This window comes from Cervus canadensis, chromosome 24 (genome assembly GCF_019320065.1).
Source record: "Cervus canadensis isolate Bull #8, Minnesota chromosome 24, ASM1932006v1, whole genome shotgun sequence".
Classification (NCBI taxonomy): Eukaryota; Metazoa; Chordata; class Mammalia; order Artiodactyla; family Cervidae; genus Cervus; species Cervus canadensis.
The window spans coordinates 44,330,076-44,354,594 of NC_057409.1; the positions used below are offsets into that span (position 1 = coordinate 44,330,076).

General features: G+C 35.8%; 1 protein-coding gene and 1 non-coding gene across 7 annotated transcripts in view; one reads left to right on the plus strand and one right to left on the minus strand.

Moving 5' to 3' along the window:
* Positions 1 to 24,519, plus strand: part of FAM126B (family with sequence similarity 126 member B) — a 65,540-nt gene that overhangs the window by 16,761 nt on the left and 24,260 nt on the right. For 5 of the 6 annotated variants that reach the window (XM_043446081.1, XM_043446082.1, XM_043446083.1 and 2 more), the window contains 6 exons: positions 650 to 749; positions 8,663 to 8,739; positions 9,647 to 9,748; positions 16,641 to 16,820; positions 20,153 to 20,233; positions 21,615 to 21,730. In XM_043446081.1, the coding sequence (XP_043302016.1) occupies positions 8,689 to 8,739; positions 9,647 to 9,748; positions 16,641 to 16,820; positions 20,153 to 20,233; positions 21,615 to 21,730 (530 nt within the window). In that variant the 5' untranslated portion in view covers positions 650 to 749; positions 8,663 to 8,688. Of the gene's footprint in view, positions 1 to 649; positions 750 to 8,662; positions 8,740 to 9,646; positions 9,749 to 10,478; positions 10,535 to 16,640; positions 16,821 to 20,152; positions 20,234 to 21,614; positions 21,731 to 24,519 lie in introns of those variants that run through there. The other variant, XM_043446085.1, reaches the window with a different exon arrangement.
* On the minus strand, positions 19,707 to 19,808 carry LOC122426999. The gene has a single exon (XR_006265339.1). It is a non-coding gene; the product is annotated as a U6 spliceosomal RNA (small nuclear RNA).

Below are 24,519 nucleotides of genomic sequence, written 5' to 3' on the forward strand. Positions count from 1 at the left end.
CACCCAGTCCTAATGAGATGGATGAAACTGGAGCCCATTATACAGAGTGAGTAAGCCAGAAAGATAAAGAACATTACAGCATACTAACACATATATATGGAATTTAGAAAGATGGTAACGATAACCCTATATGCAAAACAGAAAAAGAGACACAGAAATACAGAACAGACTTTTGAACTCTGTGGGAGAAGGTGAGGGTGGGATGTTTCAAAAGAACAGCATGTATACTATCTATGGTGAAACAGATCACCAGCCCAGGTGGGATGCATGAGACAAGTGCTCCGGCCTGGTGCACTGGGAAGACCCAGAGGAATCGGGTGGAGAGGGAGGTGGGAGGGGGGATCGGGATGGGGAATAAGTGTAAATCTATGGCTGATTCATATCAATGTATGACAAAACCCACTGAAATGTTGTGAAGTAATTAGCCTCCAACTAATAAAAAAATTTAAAAAAAAAAAAATAAGTTTGATAGTGGTATTTGAGTATCTCCTGGTCATACTAGAAAACTTAAAAATAATCCTAATTATTTTTTAAATTAGGTAAATTGTATTATAAATGTATTTTCAAAATTATTCTTTCTCCTTTACTTTACATTCTTGATAATATTCTCTCTCGGTATTTCACAGTTTTTCATTTTCACTTTTTGTAGAGTTGGAAAATATTTAAGTCTCAACAAATGAATTCCACACTTGAACTCTGCTGCATTCCTGTGCCACCTCCTCCGTTAGAACACTGATCTTACAACAGAGGTAAAATTACAGAATTTAACTTTTTAAAGGATAAAGAATGAAGTTCCCATAGTTAGACAGGTTGGAATTTTTGGTAATTTTTGGTGGGTAGCTTCTATTTACTAAGCAGTTTTTACCTAGGAGACTTGAAATAATCACATCTTAATTATTGCCTTTTAATTTTACTTTTGAAAGTGTTTCCTTTTTAATTGTTGTCTTTAAAACTTTTTGTTTCCTAAACTTTGTAGCTCTTAAATTATTGAGTTTACTCAGCATAATTGTGTTGTCTAACTACATCTAGATCAGTGCTGTTTATAGAATTTCTTTGATAATGTCTGTGTTCTACGTCTGTGCTTCTAATATGGGAGACACTAGCTACATGCAGCTACTAAGTGCTTGAAATGTGGCTAGTGCAAGTAAAGAATTGGTGGGTTTTTTTTTAATAGTACAGTTTTTTTTTCTAAATTTTTTGGCCATGCCATGTGGCTTATAGGATCTTAGTTCTGTGACCAAGGATCAAACTGAGACCCTCTTCTGTGAAAGCTCTGAGTCCTAACCGCTGGACAGCCAGGAAATTCCCAGGAATTGATTTTTAAATTTTATTTTAAAACTGGACAGTGCAGCTCTAATGTTTTACTTAGAGTTTGGTATTTACAATAATAGCGTGTGTTAAGTGCTTTGTTTCATACTTATACCTTGAAATATGTAGATAGATAATGACCTTGTTTGAAAGTTTGCAGTAACAAAACCATTTTTTACTGTCATATGTCACCCTGATAATTGTATAGCTTTTTTTATCCAATAATTTTGGTCCATTAGAAATCCTTGAGAGCCTTTAGAAGTCCTTGAGAGCAGTTATCATCGTTTAGCTCACTGCTGTCTGTTAACTTATTTAACCTTTAAAAAAAATTATTTGACATAGGTAATCTCCATTTTATAAATGAGGGATTTGAGACCACAGATTAGTTAAGTAACTTTCTCAAGTTAATATAAGTTGTAGGTCATGGAGCTGGAATTCAAACTCAGGCAGTCTAGAGCAAAAGCCTGTACTCCTTATAACTAGTAGGCCCTATTGCCTGTTACATCCTGTTAGTTGTTCAGTTGTGCCCAACTCTTTGTGACCCTGTAAACTGTAGTCCACCAGGGGCCTCTGTCCATGGAGTTCTCTAGGCAAGAATACTGGAGTGGGTAGTCATTCCCTTCTCCCAGTCTTCCTGACTCAGGGATATGAACCCTGGTCTCCTGCATTGCAGGTGGATTCTTTATCATCTGAGCTACCAGGGAAGCCTAGTTCTCTCTAAATTGTCCGTTTCTAAAGAAGAATATATATCCTGATGATCAGATAAGATACAATATATATCTGTGTAGGTAGTGGAGAACTTAACTGTACTTGTACAAGTATTGTGAATTTGCTTTCTGACAAGTAGTTATTGATCTCTTTAAGATCATATTTTAGCACTTTATTTTTTTTATTATGTTTTATTCAGATCTTACTAATAAAGGTTGCCATTTCCATGGTCACTGAAAAGATAGTCATTTTCTGTGATAGCCTTTTTAATTTGTTTCATACTCTGGAAGTGAGGCAGTATGGGCCTGAGTCAATCTGCATGCTAGAACATCAGCTTGATTTTTGCTTTTAAATATAGCTTTTATATACCAAGTGATGGGATGAGTGTAATATGCAGCAGAAGAAATGATTTTCAGAATTCTGTATTGTCTATTTAAATAAAAAGAGGACTTGCAGTATGTTAATAACTATGTTCATAGCCACCTCTAAATGCTAAAAGATGCTGATTCTAGTTAAATACATATATTTAAATTTTTTCTTTGTAGCCTACTGGTTACAAAAGAAGGCACTAAAATATATTTATAGGATTTTAGATTTAGAAAGTAACTTATCATTGTAGCGACCTGAAGCCCAAAGGGTTTAAGTTATTTGTCCAAGATCATATAAGCTTTGCGGTTCATTGATTCAGCAAATAGACATTAAGTACCTGTGATATGTCTGGATACCATAAAATACTTGTTAGCTTTGAGTTCATAGTGAGCACTCAGTTGCGAGCAAAACAGAAAAGGACCTTTCTATTCTCATGGAATTTGTAATCTGTTAGGAAAGATAGACAATAAGTAATAAGGTTTAGTAAGCAAGGTATAAAATCCATGTCCATAGGAAGAAAATGAACTGTTTTTGTTGGAAAAGGGGAAAAGGACTTCTGTCTAGATAAAGTGGTCAAGAAAGGCCTGCTGAGACTGACAGGATTGGAATAATTATTGTAGGACAGCACTACAGGCTGGAACAGAATCCCTGGTGTGAAGGTGTGCATGAAGTGATAGAGACCCTGAGAAGTGAATATGGTCAGAACATAGACAGCTCTGGGGGGAGAAGTATGAGCTGTGAGAAAGGAACAATTACATCTTTCAACCATAGATTTTAGTAGGTATTAAATTCAAATTCCAGCTCTGCCACTTAAATTGTGTTGCCGTGTGTGGATCACTCAAACTTTACACTTTAATTTTCTTATCTGTTAGATGGGGATAACAGGTGTTTTATAGTACATAGTATCCTGAAGATTAATTATGTACTGCTCAGTGTTTACCTTGTTTGTACAGTGTTTACCTTCAGTTCAGTTCAGTCGCTCAGTCGTGTCCGACTCTTTGCGACCCCGTGAATTGCAGCACGCCAGGCCTCCCTGTCCATCACCAACTCCTGGAGTTTACTCAGACTCATGTCCATTGAGTCGGTGATGCCATCCAGCCATCTCATCCTCTGCCGTCCCCTTCTCCTCCTGCCCCCAAATGTTTCCCAGCATCAGAGTCTCTTCCAGTGAGTCAACTCTTCACGTGAGGTGGCCAAAGTATTGTAGCTTCAGCTTCAGCATCAGTCCTTCCAGTGAACAGCCAGGACTGATCTCCTTTACCTTAGGACCTCTATTACCTGTCTTTTTGAAATGAAAGGAATGAAACACAGGGTTTAAGTATAGCTAGTAAGGAGACAGAAGCGGCAGCTCACCCCAGTGTTCCTGCCTGGAGAACCCCAGGGACGGGGAGCCCGGCGGGCTGCCATCTGTGGGGTCGCACAGGGTCGGACATGACTGAAGCGACTCAGCAGCAGCAGCAGCAGCAGTAAGGGGGTACGATGATTTAAACGTAGAATGATGTCCACACTTCAGTTCAAAGATAAATAGGTCATAGGTATGTAATGCACACATAGGGAACGTAGTCAATAATATCGTAACAAATTTGTGTGGTGAAGGTTGGTAACTCGTCTTATTGCAGTGATCTTTTCATAATGTATAAAAAAACCAAATTTTTATACATATCAAAAATATCAAATATAATATTGTATGTTAATTATAACTCAATTAAAAAAAATAAACATAGCTAGAGTTAGTGACCTGAAGCTTAATCTGGCTCCAGAGTCTGTGCTCAGTATGTGTCCTGGGAATCCTTTAAGTGGATCTGTGGAGTTAAACCTGATTTTCATACTAATACTAAGATAGTATTTGACTTCTTCTTCACTGTCATTCTTTGGTGAATATACCTTGAAGATTTCCAGCAACAGATTGGATGCAGAGGCAAGTATAAGATTTGCAGAAATTGTAAAACAGCACTATTCTTGTCACTATAGTTGTTTTTGTTTTGGAAAAAGAAAGTTTCTTTTTAAAATGTTATTTGTTAACATGAAATGGGCTTATATTAGAAACTTGAATTTAATGGGTTTATATAATAAATTTGAATTTAATGAGTTAATAAACTTGTAAAATGTAGGGGTGAAACAGTGTCTACTGAGACAAAAATTGAGGCTAAACCACTTCATTCTGTTTCCTGTCATTAAATCAGATAAAGTCCAAAAGCAGCTGATACAGTGTTTATACTTAAAAGGCTCACTGATAACTCTCTTTTTTCTCACTTTCAAGACACGTTTTTTCACATTTTTGAAATCAAGATGTATATTGCCCAAATATGCTTTTCAGCAGCCAGGCAAGTAAATTTTGAAATAGCAGTAATCATTCATATTTGGTGTTTTGGGAATTTAGCTTTGTGTATTCATTTAGTCAGTTATCATTTCAGTTGATTTTAGTAAAACCACATAGGGTTGAATTGTTAACTGAATTTTTGCCCCTAATTGTTACTTAAAATGTCTACAAAAAAAAAAAAAAAGTCTACAAAATATCACAGTATAATACAGTTTTGCAGTAATAATTTTCTCAGCAGAAGATTGCCTGACACATGGCAGTTAATTCAAAGACGGCAAAATTGCCAGATCTCTGTCTCTAATTTCAGACCTGAGCAAGGTTAGTATGAATGACTCATGTATCTGGGAGAATATCTGCCTGTCAGAAGTTTCTGGATGATTTTGAAAGAGGCTCTTAGTTTCCATCTGTATTTAATTTGGAAAAAATAAAATTATTAAGCTTAATTAAACAGAAAATGCAGAAGATATTTCAGGTTTTGTTGTGACCAAAAATAAGTGTCATTGCGAAGGTGCTAAATAAATTGAGTTCATGAGCACAAATAATTAAATCAGATGTTTGAGTACCTGCTGTGTGCCTGGCACTTGGGACACAGTGCCTATCCTTGTGAAGTACAAATTCTAGTGGGAAGGCCAACAATAAGTAAATAATTAGAACATTGTACATGAGCTATGCCTCATTTAAAAAAAAAGATTATTTACAGATTTTGCTAAAATGATATGAAGGAAAGGACAGAGTGTTAAGGGTTGGAGGGAAGAGCATGTGGAGGCAGCCAATATAAATAGAGTAGACACAGGGGACTTCTGTGAAGAGGTTAACATTGAACAGCCATATACAGAGAACTAGGAGAGTGTGGCAAGTGTAAAGAGACTAAAGGTGGCCAGAAATGTAAGGGATAATTTTTAAAAGTCTTACGGGATTATATGGATAAGCTTGTGCTCTTATCCTTTAATTAAGCATTTTGTTTCATTTTAATAAAGGATTATTTCTTAATTTGTTAATAAACTGCTGTCTTAAAATTAGTATCATAAAATCAGGGAAGTATGGTGTTTTGGTTATAATTATTATTATCACCACTATATTCTCCTGTCTAAAGTTAATTAACTTGCAGTCACATAAAAAAACAGTATTGATAGAAACTAAAGTGATTTGACATGGCAAATTTGTTTTTATGGGAGATACCATATAGAAATTTAAAATGAGAAATTAAAAAAAAAAATAAAATGAGAAATTTAACTTGGATGTAATACTTTTTTTTTTTAACTGAAGGTAGTCATCAGGATTACTTGGGGGAACTTTTTCAAAATGTATATTCTGGGCTCTGTATCAAGGATTCCAGTGAAGTAAATATCAGATTAAAAAGTTTTGTGCTTCTTTCAAAAAATAATGTTTGATTTTCTTTTTAATTTTAAAAGCTGTTGATGTTCTTTGTAAAGAATTTGAAAATTTTTTGATTAATTGTACTTGCTTTTTGTTGTCCTTTTCTATAAAGAAGTCAGTTGTAGTCAAAGTATAGATATTTCCTAAAACATAGAAATAAATCTTAATTTAAGTCATCTTCAGTATTTTAAATATTTATCTAAAAACTTGTTCATTTTGATTTTTTTTTAAAGTATTTATTTTTGTGTGTGTAACAATAGCTAGTTTGAAATGATGAAAAAGAATCACAGTTGCAACAAGAAACTATAAACTGTTGACCCTTGAACAACACTGGTTTGAACTGAGCAAAGCCACTTATACTCAGATTTTTTCAGTAAATACATGCAGTGCTGCACAGTACATGGTTGGTTGAATCTGCTGATAGGGAGGGCCGGCTGTGGGAATTGAGTATCCTTGGCTTTTGGTATCCACAGTGGATCTGGAACCAACCAACCGAGAAGATTTTACGTAGGAATCAACTTAATTTGAATGTGTTGATCTGTGTGAAGAAAACACGGAATTTATACAGGCATAAAAGAGAAGATTTTTAATAAAGAGCAATGCTGTGCTTCTGTATTGGATGACTCAATGATGTGAGGATGTCATTTGAAATTAATTTGTAAATTTAATTCCTATGAGGATGGAGTATAGAAAAGAAAGTTATAAGTAGAAGTCTAATATTTAACTAGAAGAATAAAGCAGGCAATAATAATGAAATACATTTTTAGGAAAAAATTAATATGGGACTTGTACTATTATAAAGTGTTAAGTCATTCAGTCGTGTCCAACTCTTTATGACCCCATAGATTGTATATTTACAAAGTGCATTATAAAGCCACAGTAATGAAAATATTACAGTCCTGGTACAAAATTGGGAATAATAGCTCATAAATAGTTCCAAATATATGTGGGACTTTTTGTTGTTGTTCAGTCACTGAGTCATGTCCGACTCTTTGTGACCCCAGAGACTGCAGCACGCCAGGCCTCCCTGTCCATCACCAACTCCCAGAGCTTGCTCAAACTCATGTCCATTGAGTCAGTGATGCCATCCAACCATCTCATCCTCTGTTGCCCCCTTCTCCTCCTGCCCTCAATCTTTCCCAGCATCAGGGTCTTTTCCAATGAGTCAGCTCTTCACATCAGGTGGCCAAAGTATTGGAGTTTCTGCTTCAACAACAGTCCTACCAATGAATACCCAGGACTGATCTCCTTTAGGATGGACTGGTTGGAGCTCCTTGCAGTCCAAGGGACTCTCAAGAGTCTTCTCCAACACCACAGTTCAAAAGCATCAATTTTTTGGCGCTCAGCTTTCTTTATGGTCCAACTCTCACATCCATACACAACCACTGGAAAAACCTTAGCCTTGACTAGACGGACCTTTGTTGGCAAAGTAATGTCTCTGCTTTTTAATATGCTGTCTAGGTTGGTCATAACTTTCCTTCCAAGGAGTAAGCATCTTTTAATTTCATGGCTGCAGTCACCATCTGCAGTGATTTTGGAGCCCAGAAAAATAAAGTCACTGAATAATGTATGTATTTTTCCTCCCAGCTTTTCACATTTACATAATTTTTAATGGAATTATAACTTATATACTATTATACAACTTGCTTTTTCTACCTGGACATTTTTCCAGCCTTATTTTGTATAGTGTGTATGTATGTATATGTTTATCATCATTTTGCTATACATACATGACCCTTGATTTCTAACTTTTTTACCTTTGTAAAAATCTGTCACATTGTTTATTCTATTATGTATAACTTATTCCAGTTGTATATTTGGTAAAAGCAGGGCTTCCCTTGTAGCTCAGTTGGTAAAGAATCTACCTGCAATGCAGGAGACCTGGGTTCGATTCCTGGGTCGGGAAGATCCCCTGGAGAAGGGCATGGCAACCCACTCCAGTATTCTTGCCTGGAAAATCCCATGAACGCAGGAGACTGGAAGGTTACAGTCTGTGGGGTCGCAAGAGCCGGACACAACTGAGCGACTAAGCATACACACTAGGCATGGACTGTACGTTTGTCTTGGGTAATGTGCAATTTGATTTTACTTAGTAAACTAGATTTTGTTACTTTGGAATATAGTTGTTGGGGAAAATATAAAAGCATTAGGAAATTAGATTTCAAACATATCATTAAAGATAGAACTTATTTCTTTATAAACAATTTTGTTTTAATTGAACACTAGTCTGAAACTGGGGCTTGCCCGGTGGCTCAGCAATAAAGAATCCACCTGTGATTCAGGAGCCACAGGAGACACAGGTTCGATTCCTGGGTCGGGTAGGTCCCCGGAGTGGGGCATGGCAACCCACTCTAGTATTCTTGCCTGGAGAATTCCAAGGACAAAGGAGTCTGGCAGGCTTCAGTCCATGGATCGCAAAGAGTCAGACACTACTGAAGCTACTTTCAGGAAGGCAGTCTAAAAGTAAGCCTCCTTAACTAAAATATGCACTAGATGAGTTTCTCCTTCAATGAAAGGCACACATGATTTACTGTCCTCAAATTCAGTGCTTTTTTTTTTTTTTCCTTTTTTTTCTTCCAGAAAAGAGGAATAGAAGGTAGAAGAAGATGCTGGGAGCTGAACGTGGTGTTGTGGAAGAATGGTTATCAGAATTCAAGGTAAATTGCATTGAGAATGAGAATGTGTCATATGATTCTGTATGTCGTAATTCAGTGTATATGTGTTCATGGAGAAACTGACACAAAAGTTATAAAATGGGAATGGCAAAATATGAAATAACTTGTTTCTATCATTGCACCTCTTTAAAAAGACACTAATGTGAATAATTGCAAAAGACCCTGATGCTGGGAAAGATTGAGGGCAAGAGGAGAAGGGAGCAACAGAGATGGTTCGATGACTTTAACGACTCAGTGGACATGAGTTTGAACAAGTCTGGGAGATAGTGAAGGACAGGGAAGCCTGCTCTGCTGCAGTACATGGGGTCACAAAGAGTCGGACATGACTTAGTGACTCAGCAACAACAAATAATGTGAATTATGGCCAGAAGATACTACGTAAAAATGAATCTAGTTGTTAGGATTGATCAGGTAATATATAAATTTTAAGATATATTCAATAAAAGAAGGGAAGCCTCCAAGCTTTAATAAGGCATGGAAATCAAATTTGTGCCTTATGTTTTTATTTCCTGTGATTAAAAATCACTCATTAATTTGACTAAAAACTGTATAATTTATTAACAGTATAGAAATAAGTGTTTTGTGAAAATAAAATACAGGAATTGAAATATATCCCACGCTGTTTTTTTTTTACTAAAGTGACTCATTTCAGCAAAGCTTGTGTAATACGTGATTTCTAATCATTTCTCATGGTTGACTAGTTGGAAGAATTGTATAACATCCTAATTTATTTGTTTTATTAGCTCATGGTTATTTCATGTATTAATTATTTCTTACTTTTCTTAATTGACTCTGTTATAAATTTTTTTGAGAGGGACTCATATAAATTTAAGTTTTTGACTTCTCAAATATTAAGTTCACTTTAAGTTTCCTTTGATGTTTCTTTTAGGCATTACCTGACACCCAGATCACCAATTATGCAGCAACTTTACACCGGAAAAAAACACTGGTACCAGCCCTCTATAAAGTTATTCAAGACTCAAATAATGAGGTAGGACAGTTTATAAGAAAAATGATTTCATTGTACTACATAAGAAATACGTGTACTAAAACACATATATGTAAGTTTTGTAGTTTTCCTTTTTTTTGTTTAATCCTTCCAATGGGACTGGAAAACTTTCTTTCTGCTTTTTTTCATTCTGATAGTTGCTTTGGCTTTCCCCATGACCTCCCTCTCCATATTTTTTAATGTTTTGATTAAATTTGTTCCAGTTGAGGACGGCATATTTTAATTCTTGGTTTGAGTGACCTCCATCTTAGGAGAGTATTTATTTAATTTGAAACTTTCCTTGTTTCATGTTTTGGAATGTTTCCTTCCTGGAATCTAAATTTTAGCCATACACTGTTTGAGATTTATTTAAGTATTGTTTGCAGTCCTTCTATTGACAGTATAGAACTCTGTAATCACTGTAATCAGAGAATTCAGTCAAACTGGTAACGTGAAATGTTGGTGCTAGTAAATTTAGCTTGAAAATGACCAGAGAAAGCCTAAATAGTCACGATCAATAAACTTAGAGTAAGAGTTTGCTATTGTTTAGCCTTGTGCTAGAAGGGGAAAAATAGTGCAGCTATTGACTCTATATGTTAACTTATGCAAAATACACACATTATCTTTCCATTAACACAATAGTATGACATACAGTTTTATCACCACTGGATTCATGTATGCTTTAAAATTAAATGAAAGGAACACACAGGAAAGTAGCTTCTTATCTTCCCAGATACAGCCTCCAAGAGTGCCTCTGCTGTGTACTGGAGTGAGTTTGAAGAAGTTCAGGTAATCATCTCCTAACCAGCAGCTTAACTTAAAGTGCATCTTCATTTTTGTCCTATCACTAAAAGCTTGCTTATTGACCTCTTTCTTTCCTATCTCCTAAACTTGGATTGGCTCTCAGTTGGGCTTGCATCTGTTGCTATTTGTAGCAGCAACCGCAGGACTCATTTGCTTCTTTTTCTCTTGCTATGTATTTTTGAATGTTTTGTAACTTTAGGTATGGTAATGGACACATATGTTTATCCTTCTTGGTCAGGAGTTTTCAGAATTCTGTGTGAATATTGAATGTATGTATTCCCTTGTTTTGTCTTAACATTAAGCTTTGCTTATTAAAATATATTTGTTTTATGCTTTCTTTTTAAATTGTAAGTTCTTCATGGGCAGCGGTTATATATTTTTATATCTGTTTATATATGTATAGAAATATGTATGTTAATTCCCTAGAATGTAGTATTTTATCACTAGTAAATATTGATTAGAAGAATAGTGAAATACATGAAGGGAATTCCCTGGCCGAGTTCTAACCACTGGACTGCCAGGAAATGCCTGTAGAAGTTTAATATTCCATATCATGACCAATCTATACTATATAACTCGTTTAATCTCTAGACCAACATGTTTCTTTTTCTCCTTTCCCTCCTTCCCGATCCCTTAGTCACTGCAGCAGTTCTGCTTCTTCCACTTCCAGAAAACCATTGACCCTACTGCTTCTCTATGCTTTAATTGCTCACTTCCCTCTTCTCTTAGCCACGTTCCTCGGTCCCTCATTACAGTCGTTCCCTCGCACACCTTCTCAGTCCCTTCATTCACATTCTTCGGGCAGAACCTCAGCACTGGATGAAACCCGCCTATCCATCTGCTTCATGCCTGTACCTGAGCAGCTCATCATACCTGGAGAAAACAGTTTTGTTGACTTTCTCCGCTTAAATGCAGGACTGAAAATTAAAAATGAGCATATAATAGTTCATTGTACACTTTCCCACTGTTCATTTTATTCCTTCTTTTTCCTCACACTTACCATTCTTCCTCATTTTCAGTTTGCTTTCTGTGTCATTATAAAAGAAGGAAATAGTTGGAAACTATTTTCCTACTCAAATCTGCCACTCTGCCAGCACCTCTAGTCAAACTCTCGTGCTATTTCTGCTGTTCAGTGGATGAAGTGTCTCAGATTGTATCAAAAACTATCTCTTGCACTTAGGCCTGGATCTCATCTTCTCTAACCACCTCAAAGATTGCTCCTGCAATTGCCGGCTATTTTTCTTCTATTGATTTTTTTTTTCCTTTCTTGATGAAAGGAATATGATAAACAACAATATTCTGTTTTTTAAAAACCTTCTTTGATTTGCCTCCTATTTTATCTACAACATTTTCCTGTCCCCCTTCCCAGTGAACTTTATAGTATTGCTGTTCAGCCTCTGCCTACTTGTGCTCATTTCCTGTCCTCATATTCTTTCATTACCCACTCATATTTGGATTCAGTCTCCATTATTCCCCCCAGACTGCTCTCAATGCATTCATCATATGGCATGCCTCTTAGTAATTATCATGTCAAAACTATTTGCTAAGTTTGAGAAAAGTGTAAGTTATTCTTAACATCTTTTGCTGTAGGTGATAGCACCATTTAAGTATAAGTGTTAGTTGCTCAGTTATGTCTGACTCTTTGCAACCCCATGGACTGTAGCCTACCAGGCTCCTCTGTTCATGGAATTCTCCAGAAAAGAATACTGGAGTGGGTTGTCATCCCCTTCTCCAGGGGATCTTCCTAACCCATGGATTGAACCTGCATCTCCTATATTGGCAAGAGGATTCTTTACCATCTGAGCCACCAGGGAAGCCATATCTACCTATATTTCTGTCTGTTTACTTATTTATATGCTGTGCCACATGGCATGTGGGATCTTAGTTCCCCAACCACGGATTAAACCCAGGCCCTTGGCAGTGAAAGGACAGAGTCCTAACCATGGGGACTGCCAGGGAAGTACCTTGCTCTTTTTCAAACTCTGTGGGGAGGTCATTTCTATACTGAGAAACTGAGAACATGATGGCATGATACATACGCTTGGAATTAAAGATTTTAACAGTATATTGGCAAGTTTTTAATAGTCTTATTTTGCAGTGGTATCTGATGAAAATTTACTGGATTGCCAGTCACTCCTCTGCCCTCCTTTTAAACAAAAAAAGTATTAATTTTGGTTAATCTATATTTCTTTGCAGTGCTTATTAAAATACGGTCTCTACATGCTAACGTACTTGCTACTGAGGACAGGAAATAAGGTCTTTATAACATAGACAAATCATAATAGTACCACAGCCAATGAAATTTAGAGAAGGCAATTTTAGCATCTTACTGAAGAGGAACGTAGATTTAAAACATAGACATATATTTTCAATTCTTAAATTTATGAAGGGAACAATGTTTAATTCCCCTAAAGAGCTGAATGTTGTTGTCAGTACTTTAAAAAGCTACCAGCAGTTGGCCATTTTCAAGAGTTCATTACTTCATTATTGGCACTACATAGACTATACTGCTTGAAATTAAGCAATCCTCACCTCTTCCTCCACCTCCTTTCTGGTATAAGAAAGTCGTATAGTGAAAACATCATCTGTGTCAAAAGATCTGAATTCTGGTGTCTTTCTCCACCACTAATTTCTGTGACCTTGGGCAAATTGTCTTACTGGTCTAGACTTCAGTGTAAGGGGAGAGTTGGCATGATTTTTAAGATTTTAAATTCTATGATAGTGATTTCATATAAAGCATTTGGTGGTTAGTAGACTAGAAAGTATGTAAATTTTTTTAGCTTTAGAGTTCTTAAGAGTTAAGCTTAAGTCATCTAAATAATATTAACTGTACAAGCAGTGTAGGATTTGTTGACTTTAATTTACTATTGTGAAAGTAATGACTCTGTTCTGAAGTGTTACATTATTAGAAACATATATCTACATTCAAGCAGTTTTACAGGTGTGTATATATATTATCAATTAGAATAGAAGTGTATAAATTACTGAATTATTCCTTTTTTAAAAATTTATTTTATTTTATTTATTTGGCTCCACGGGGTCTTAATTGAGGTATGCAGGATCTTTGATCTTTGCTGCTCCATGTGGGATCTAGTTCCCTGACCAGGGATCAAACCTGGGCCCCCACCACTAGGGGCATGGTGCTTTAGCCTCAGGACCATCAGAGAAGTCCCTGAATTATTCCTTTTTTTAAAGCTACTGTTACATTATTATATGTAAAATAGATAACTAATATGGACTTAATATATAACACAGGGAACCCTACTCAATAATTCTGTAATTACCAATATGAGAAAATAATCTAAAAAAGAGTGGATATTTTGTTAAAATGTCTAATTTGAAGAATCTCTCTCATGACAACCATTAACAGTGAATACTCCTCCTTTAGTATGTTAAATGATAACTTTGACCTAGTCCAGTAATTTTTTCCCCCTGTTATACCTAAGCTCATGCTTTAGTCAGTCACTCAGTCATGTCAGTCATGTCTGACTCTTTGTGACCCCATGGACTATAGCCCACCTGTCTCCTCTGTCTTACGAAACTCCAGAATACTGGAGTGGGTAGCCATTCCCTTCTCCAGGGGATCTTCCCAACCCAGGGGTTGAACCCAGGTCTCCTACACTGCAGGCAGATTCTTTACCTTCTGAGCCACTAAGGAAGCCGAAGCTCATCCCTTAGGTCTGTCAAACTTTAACAAATTTATTCAAATACAATTCTGTGAGCACTACCAAGGGCCAAGATGGTATGTTTCATCCTTCTTAAAAAAAACACGAACCTACTTCCTGAATCTCACAGTTTGAATGATGTCAGGCCCTCTCTAAATTTTAGATGGTTAATAAATACAAGAAAAGGATTCAGCAAAATAAAAAGAGTGGGTATATGTGTATGTGTAACTGATTCACTGTGCTATATACCTGAAACTAACACAACCTTGTAAATCAATATACACCAATAAAAATTTTTTTAAAAACAAAAAGCTGGTGTTAAATTTTAATTTATATTATTTTATAGTTTCCTTTCAGTGTTTTATCTGCATTTTAAGATCATAGGCAGTTTTGTGTAGTCTAGCAGTTTTGTGAAGTTATTCTAGCAACACCATTCTAAATTAGCGGTATAAGTTTAGGAGGAAGGAAGCAGTTTATTAAAACTGCTCATTTTCTTCTTAAGATTATGAAGTTCCTTATGTTATATTTTGTGATATTATATGAAAAATTATCAAGTTAAACATTGGGAGGGCTATTTCTGTATACTTCCTCCTTTTCAAAGTCTTTCCAGTAAATACAATTAGCAAGATTTAAGTCAGTCTTAAAATATAAAAGTAATCTATTTTATTTATATGTCTTTAAATGAAAAGGTCAGTTTTCATTCCAATCCCAAAGAAAGGCAATGCCAAAGAATGCTTAAATTACCACACAGTTGCACTCATCTCACACGCCAGTAAAGTAATGCTCAAAATTCTCCAAGCCAGGCTTCAGTAATATGTGAACTGTAAACTTCCAGATGTTCAAGCTGGTTTTAGAAAAGGCAGAGGAACCAGAGATCAAATTGCCAACATCTGCTGGATCATCGAAAAAGCAAGAGAGTTCCGGAAAAACATCTATATTTCTACTTTATTGATTATGCCAAAGCCTTTGACTGTGTGGATCACAATAAACTGGAAAATTCTGAAAGAGATGGGCATTCCAGACCACCTGACCTGCCTCTTGAGAAACCTGTATGCAGGTCAGGAAGCAACAGTTAGAACTGGACATGGAACAACAGACTGGTTCCAAACAGGAAAAGGAGTACGTCAAGGCTGTATATTGTCACCCTGCTTATTTAACTTCTGTGCAGAGTACATCATGAGAAACGCTGGGCTGGAAGAAGCACAAGCTGGAATCAAGATTGCCGGGAGAAATATCAATAACCTCAGCTATGCAGATGATATCACCCTTATGGCCCGACAGTGAAGAAGAACTAAAGAGCCTCTTGATGAAAGTGAAAGAGGAGAGTAAAAAAGTTGGCTTAAAGCTCAACATTCAGAAAACTAAGATCATGGCATCCGGTCCCATCACTTCATGGGAAATAGATGGGGAAACAGTAGAAACAATGGCTGACTTAATTTTTTGGGGCTCCAAAGGTCACTGCAGATGGTGATTGCAGCCATGAAATTAAAAGATGCTTACTCCTTGGAAGGAAAGTTATGACCAACCTAGACAGCATATTAAAAAGCAGAGACGTTACTTTGCCAATAAAGGTCCATCTAGTCAAGGCTGTGGTTTTTCTAGTAGTCATGTATGGATATGAGAGTTGGACTATAAAGAAAGCTGAGCGCAGAAGAATTGATGCTTTTGAACTGTGGTGTTGGAGAAGACTCTTGAGAGTCCCTTGGACTGCAAGGAGATCCAACCAGTAAATCCTAAAAGAAATCAGTCCTGAATATTCTTTGAAAGGACTGATGCTGAAGCTGAAGTTCCAATACTTTGGCCACCTGATGCGAAGAGCTGACTCATTTGAAGAGACCCTGATGATGGGAAAGATTGAAGACAGGAGGAGAAGGGGACGACAGAGGATGAGATGGTTGGATGGCATCACCAACTGATGAACATGAATTTGAGCAAGCTCTGGGAGTTGGTGATGGACAGGGATGCTGCAGTCCAAGGGATCGCTAAGAGTCGGACATGACTGAGTGACTGAACTGAAAAAGTTGAAATTTAAAGTTTATTTCCAACAATAACATTTGACATTCTTTTCTTCCAATAGAAATTTTTAAAAATGGAAGATTGTAAGGTTGGTAGGAACAGAAAAAGAAGCTCACTAACTATAAACTAGTATATTAGTTAAAGGACTGATTATCTAAGAAGTTAAATAGTATAGTGTGTTGAAAGAGATGTTGATATTAACATGGACATGAACGACTTCTTATAGAATTGGTCAGTTCAGTGTGTAGTTTCTGTATAAATAGAGATTGAGGTTTTGGTTGCACTGATTTCGAATAAGCAAAAATTAATATTGAGAATTTATTTTTAAAATACAAGTATATGTGCCTTAAAAAAAACACAGTTACAGCCGAAAGAATGGAAATAGCTAATGCACTTTATTTTCTTTTTAGCTCCTGGAGCCTGTCTGCCACCAGCTGTTTGAGCTCTATCGTAGCTCTGAAGTTCGACTTAAGAGGTTCACACTGCAGTTCTTGCCAGAATTGATGTGGGTTTATTTACGGCTTACAGTTAGCCGAGACAGACAGAGTAATGGTTGCATTGAAGCACTTCTGTTAGGAATTTACAATTTGGTAAGTGGCAAATAATAGTTTGGAAAATGTCAATTTTTTCTTTTAAGTCCTCTGAAATAATACTTACAGAATAGTTAGAGGAAAAGAAATTTAAATGTCTATTGATTAACTTATTTGAATTAAATTGAGTACACAGGTGTTCAATGTGTGCTTGTAATGCGTTTTATAAAGTAAGTAAAGCTGTTGTAATTGATGAAATTATTAATTTATGGCTTATTTTTCTGATTTCTAAATTGACTAATATTTGTAAACGCCTTGCATTAAAAATTTTTAAGTTTATTTTTAATAATCATTTGATAAAACATCATGTATCTGATACTGTATTGTTCATGAAATTGTTTTCTTTTAAGAAATTCTTAAGTACCTTAAACATTCTGGGTTTTTTTTTCTCATGGTGTCCTATTTAGAACATTGGTGTTGAAATTCCAACCCCTTGAATTCTTGTATTCTGTGTATACCCTGTAAACAAACACTCCGCATAATAAAACTATGTAGATGAGAGGTACCTCAACCAAAGTACCTCACAAAACATTTGAGTCTACAAAAAATATTCTTCTGCACCATTTCTCTTAAGCATTATCTCTTTAAAAATATTAAGGAACATTTCCATCACTGAAATCTGAAGGAAGAAACCTCACCTCTGAAGTCACTTGTATTTTGTTTAAAAATAGGCCCTGCCACTTACTAGCTGTTTTAAATTTAAGCAAGTTACATAATATCTTGATGTCAGTTGCCTCATCTGTGAAACAGAAATTAAACATTGATAGTAGTATTAAAAGCAGTTAGAAGAACTCAGTGTGTTGCCTGAGGTGTTTATTGAATATTTACCACTATTATTATAAGTAGTAGTAGTAGTAATAGAAGTGGTATCATAATTAAAGGTGAGTTTTAATGAAAAGCTGGTGTAGGTATAAAGTTATTTTGCTACCTTGCCTGATTTTTTTTCTTTGAAAATAGGAAATTTTGTTTCATCTATCATCATGTCTCTAGTGCTTAGCAAATGTTTATTGATGTAAGTTTTCATTTGTATTGTTTGGTATAATAAACTTCAGTGGTGGAACAAATGAAGCAAAAAATTTTGGGATGCCTGATAAGTTCTTGACAGTACTTGTTGGTGCTATGGTTTAATTATCTTTTGGTATCTTAAAAATGGTGTACTATTTTAAAAACACTCAATTATGTATCATAAATATAACCTCAGGTTTCTATCTTCTTTTAATTCCCTTAATATCTTTGTTCTCTCATCTCTGTGGTTCTCAATTTTTCTTACCACCCTGGATTTCTTTGGTGTATTCATTTCTCTTTTTTCTTCTATTCTCACCCCAACACTTCTCCCTTGCTTCAGTAGCCTAACACCTTCTTCACAGATATACCTGGATAAACATCAAAAGTATTTGACTTAATTTGAAATTTAGGGAAAGAATTAAAATTTTATCCCATAACTTAAATCAGGCCCATTCATCTTAGTATAGACTTTCTCTGAGACACAGTGGCTCGGATGTGGTAACTAGTTTGACTACAGAGTGGTTAAATGATTTCTCTAGGGATTTTTAAACCAATTTGCTGCCAAAATTAGAGGTATGGCCATTGTTTACAGGCAGCTGATACTCTCCTATGACACGTTAAACTCAGAAACTGGTTCTCAAGGAAAGTTCTTTTGGGTTTGTGTTTTGGTGATGATAGTTGTTTTTTATTGTTGTTTCTTCCTTTTATGCTGTACAACCACTCATCTCTCTGACCACCTTCCTTCTTAGGTCTACTAAGGGTAGTCTCTCTCTGGATTTTATGCCAGTCATGTATACTAATATGGTTTTAAAAGAAACAGATGATAATAAGACAATAGACAAAAGGATTGGTGGAGGAGGGGCATTTCACCCCTCTAATTGCTGCGTGTGTAGGCAGGTTTTTACTGATACCTGTAGAAGACTGGAGGTGCCAAAGACTGTAGATATAAATGCCATGACCTTTTCAGTGAAAGATAAAATGCTTTTTAAAAATCACAGGGATGTTCCTGTAGTTCAGTAAAAACTATTAAGTATGAACTTATGATTAATCACTTGGACTAGTACCATATAATTATGTTAATATGTAGCTTATTTCAGGTCATTAATTTATTACTGAATAATTGTAAGATTTTCTTTTAATAAATGTAGATCTCTTGGCTAAGACCTTTAATTTTAATCTTTTATATGGGAATTCTATTTTTAGTTTTCTGAAGAACCTCCATACTATTTTCCATAGTGGCTTTACTAACTTATATTCCCACCAACAGTGTAGGAGGGTTCCATTGTCTCCATACCCTCTCCAGCATTTGTTATTTGTAGAGTTTTTAATGATGGCCATCCTGACTGGTATGAGGTAGTACCTCGTTGTAGTTTTGATTTGCGTTTCTCTAAAATTAATGATGTTGAGGCTTCCCTGATAGCTCAGTTGGGAAAGAATCCACCTGCAATGCAGGAGACCCTGGTTTGATTCCTGGGTTGTGAAGATCCCCTGGAGAAGGGATAGGCTACCCACTCCAGTATTCTTGGGCTTCCCTTGTGGCTCAGCTGGTAAAGAATCTGCCTGCAATGCAGGAGACCTGGGTTCGATCCCTGGGTTGGGAAGATCCCCTGGAGAAGAGAAAGGCTACCCACTTCAGTATTTTGGCCTGAAGAATTCCATGGACTATATAGTCCATGCAGTCACAAAAAGTCAGGTACGACTGAGCGACTTGCACTTTCAGCATCTTTTCATGTGCCTACTGGCCATCTGTATGTCTTCTCTGGAGACATGTCTATTAAGGTCTTCCCTTTTTTCAGTTCGGTTGTTTGTTTTTTTGTTCTTGAGCTGTATGAGCTTTTGTATGTTTTATCTGTAACATTTGCAAATATTTTCTCCTATTCTAAAAATGTGGAACACTTCACAGTTTTGCATGTCATCCTAGGGCCAGGGCTCTGCCAATCGTCTCTGTTATCATTCCATTAATCTTTTAAATTCAGCTAGTTTCTACTAAAAGATGTGATTACTTGTAATCTCCCTGGCTGTCCTGCAAATTTATCGTGAGGATTTATATGTGTGCCTATTTCATGTCTTTATTTTCATGGTATTTTTGATTAATTGTATTATTATATCTCTCAGTGTCTCCCAAAGCATGTCAACTACCAAAGTGTTCAAATTTGCTAATTGGTTAAAGATACACAAGGGTAATAATATTTTTATTACCATTTCTAAAAGTCTTCCTCAATTGCCAATTATATATTTGTTAAATTAAGAAAGCAATTATTATTTTTTTTAATAGACTTGTGTGACTATTTCATTATCTCTAGATTTTTTTTTTTTTTTTACCGTAGGAAATTGCTGATAAAGATGGAAACAATAAAGTTCTGTCTTTTACCATCCCTTCCTTATCCAAACCATCAATATACCATGAGGTAAGTAAGATTGGAGAGGTAAAATTTTTTAAAATTATCAATATATTTAGCAAAAGTCAGTTTCTACTAGAGATAAATTATTCCTAACACATCTTTACAGATTTATTTCTTTAAATGTAGATGTTTGTTATTAGTGATATAAAGCTGAGCTGTTGTCAGGAGAGATAGAAATTAATTATTGGAAAATTTTCCTCTAGTTCTGGTTTATTTCTTTTTTATTCTTCTACCAGTATCATCGCTGGTCTTTTCTATTATATGAATTTTTATAAATATTCCTTTAAATTTTTAAAATCATCCATATTAATTAGAAATGATCTATGTTAGATTGATTTTTTATTATTTTTTAGGAAAATAACTACTTAGAAGAATATTAACACAGTAATTATTTCATTTCCATTTAAAGTAGTTTGATTGATGCATTCTAGATATTCAGTAACCTTACACTTCTGATTTTTCCAGTATTTATTTGGTTGAAGATTGTGAGAACACTAATAATTATGTAGGTGGATGGCTCCTATTGACCTGAACTCCTGCCTGCTCTCTTTAAGGATATATGTTATGAATCAAGCTTCTTGTCTGTCAGGCCTTTAGTGCATAAAGTTGTGAGGAAAGCATTTAAATTAACTAATTTACTAGTAGTCTAAAAATTAGATTCAAAGCAAACAGTATCCAGTTGCTTCATAGCTCAATGCAGCTATTTATTTTTAATTAATTCCCCTGGGACTTTGTTTTTCGTTGGAAATAGAATGCCTCTTACTTAACCAAGGCTGATTTTAGCGTAGAACATTTCTGAATATTAGATTGTAACTGTGTTTGTGTATCAAGTTATAAAATAAAATGGAGGGTAGTGAGACATTTACAAATTGATGGTTCTAACTTTAGAAACATGAAATCAATTATGTCACTATTAAAGAGACTTTTGATCATAATATTTATTCTTGTTTGTAGTATGCAATTATAACTCTCTACACCTTGCTTTCTTAATGTAAGATTAATGAGAGTACCAGCCTCCCTGAAGTTAGACATACCTCCGGGCTTGAATGTATAGTCCCCAAGAGTGCTCTGAGTTCTGGAAGCAAATTAAAGTTATTGCATTTGTAGTCTTTATTCTTTTAAGCAACTTTTCTTTTTCTGTGTCCTAAATATAGATTCATTCCATAATATTTCAAAAACCAAAACAGTGTATTTTTAGTTTTATATATCGTATGTATGTTTTAAAAGGAGCTATAGAACATACATAATTGAAAAATTGAAGAGGTTTTGAAAGAGAAGAAGAAATGGTCTGAATTGCCTTTTGTTGAAGCAGAATTAAATATCCTTATGTTACAGATTTTTACTTTATTTTAAAGACACAATCTCATACTTTACCTTGTTTTTATAGCCCTCCACAATTGGATCCATGGCCTTGACAGAAGGGGCATTGTGTCAGCATGATCTCATCAGGGTTGTTTACAGTGATCTTCATCCTCAGAGGGAAACATTCACTGCACAAAACCGGTAATAATCAAAACTGTAGATGTTAAAATTGTTAATTTACACTTAATAGCTAGCTGTAATTACTTTGGTTCACGTTTGGTATGAGAAGAGACATAATTGTTTTCCAGAATCGTGTACCATGGTGGCTCAGATGGTAAAGCGTCTGACTACTATGCGGGAGGCCCGGGTTCAGTTCCTGGGTTGGGAAGATCTCCTGGAGAAGGAAATGGCAGCCCATTTCAGTATTCTTGCCTGGAATATCCCATGGACGAAAGAGCGTGGTAGACTACGGTCCATGGGGTCGCAAAGAGTCGGAAACGACTAAGCGACTTCACTTTCACGTTGACTTGTAGTCCCACCAGCAATGTGTGATAGTTCCAGTTTCTCAGCGTCTTTACCTACTCTTTTTTTTCCAATCTTTTTGTTTATATCTATCTTAGTGGGCATGGAAAATGGTATATCATTGTGCTGTTGTTTCTGCTATATGTTTTACTTTTTTGTACAGTCAGCTATGTCAGAAATACACACTTTTTTTTCAAAGTTAAACATGCATTAGTTCTAGAGATTATTAAGAAAAACTGCAGTCTCTGGCTCCCCATGCCTTCCACTTCTCCTTTCCTATATGTAACAGCTTTTAACCAGTGGTTCTCAACCAGGGCACTTCTGCCCCTTCGGTGAACGTTTGTCATCCTCTGGAGACTTGTTTGATTGTCACAGCTGAGTGGGAGGGAAGACTGCTATAAGCATCTCAAGTGTAGAAGTCAGGAGTGCTGTTCAGCGTCCTACCACGCCTGGGCCGGCCCCCCACAACAATCTAGGCCAAAATGTCGATAGTGCTGAGGTTGAAAAATCTTGCTGTTAATATTTACCATCTTCGTAGTAATTTACTGCCTTAAAATGTTTCACTTTGGGGCATTATCTAATAATTTATCTCTATGAAAGATAAAAATTTAGGTTGTTACCTCTCGTCCTTTCTTCTCAGTATAGTTATCTTGTAATTCTGGAGAATCCGTTATTTAAATTTCTCATTATTATGAATGATTTTTTTTTTTGTTTGGCCATGCTGTACAGCATGCAGGATCTTAGTTCCCCAACCAGGGATTGAACCCATGCCCCCTGCATTGGGGCTGTGGAGTCTTTAACCACTGGGCCACCAGGGAAACCCCTTGAATGAACATTGCTCACCAGAACTATTCAGAGCTGAGCTTTGTAAGTGGTTACTTTTCCTCTCCTGCTATCTTTTTGTTTTCCTTGAAGTTCATCTTTGACCTTTTGTTTTCTTTGTTTACTATGTGCTTTGTAATTTAACCCTGTAAATTTTCTATCAGTTTTTTACGTAGCCTTCCAAAACTTTGTTTATACCACTTATTTTCTCAATTTTATTTTCCTGAAAAAGGAGCTCGCAGAGCCTCAACTTACTGCGATCTGGCCTGTGTTTCCCGCTTTACCCGGCGTTTACTTGTTATCTTGGTATTTCCCCTCACTGTTACCCTGGGAACTCCCTTTGTCTTCTTCCTGTGTGGATGGAGCCACTGTTTCTTGCACCCTGTATCCTCATTCTTTGTTCCTAGTATTCTGAAATTCCATGTGGTATTTCTTGGTGTGAGTTTATTTCCTGTTTGTGCTGAGCAGTACATGGGCCTTTTCAATTTGGACACTCATGTCCTTCAGACTGGGAACTTTGCTTAATTATTTTTTGTTAATTAGTTTAGCCTCTCCATCTTACCTAGTCTTTTATTATTTGTCCTTTATTTATTTGGTCTTTTCTTATCTTGCTTGTGGAGCTTTTATTATTTGGAGCTCCTGTTGTGGTACTCTTTCCTCTTCCATTTGCCGTATCTTTTTCCTTTGGCTTCACTTTTTATGGTATTTCCTCAACTTCATCCACCAGTTCTGTTCCTGAGTATTTAATTTCTGTCATCATATTTTGTATATCTGGAAGAGAATTTGACCACCCTAAGAGGAAAGACTTAAAGATATGGACAAAATACATCATATTTTGTATATTCTGAATGGTCTTTTAAAATAGTTCCTATTTGGATTTTTTTTTGTTGTTTTTTTATTTTTGAAACAGCATCTCATTTTTTAGAATATTAATGATAATTTGCTTTATTTAAAGTTATTTTTTTCTCTTTTATGTTTATTGTGTGCTCCAAATTGTGTTCCCCTGCCCCTGTTTCTTTATTTTGACCTTATTTTTCTATTAATGAAGTTCATCAGATGTCTGATAATCCATTTTTCCCTACTTATGTTTAAGAGCAGGGAATTTAAAAAAATGAGACGCCAAAACCATGTTGGTAGGGGCTGATTGAGTATGAACTTCACAACTTCTCACTGGGCCATTCATCTGGGGAACTTCCCAAGTCCGTATCTTTAAGTCTTTCCTTTTAGGGTGGTCAAATTCTCTAAAGAAAACTCTTCTAGTTTCTTAACCAGAGGCCTGCTAGCATTCTGATGGTCAAGTGGGGAAGGAAAACTTGAGGTCTCAGTATCCAGTAAGACCTATTCTACTTAAGTTTTCTATTTTCAGTATCTTCCCATCCTCCCCACTCCAGCCCAAACCACAATTGTGCTTGGTGGTTCCCTGGTAGAAATTTCTCTTTTATCCTTTCAGAAAATAAGTCTTCAGTTTCAGAAAATAAATCTTCAATGAACCTAGCAGCATAGAGAAGGAGGAAGGATCTGAAGATGTGAACTGCTTCTGTGTCATACTTTGAACTCAATTTTTAACTTTTCATTTTGAAATAATTTCTGACTTAAAATATTTCAGAAGTAGCACAAAGACTTTCAATATACTCTTCACTGCCTAT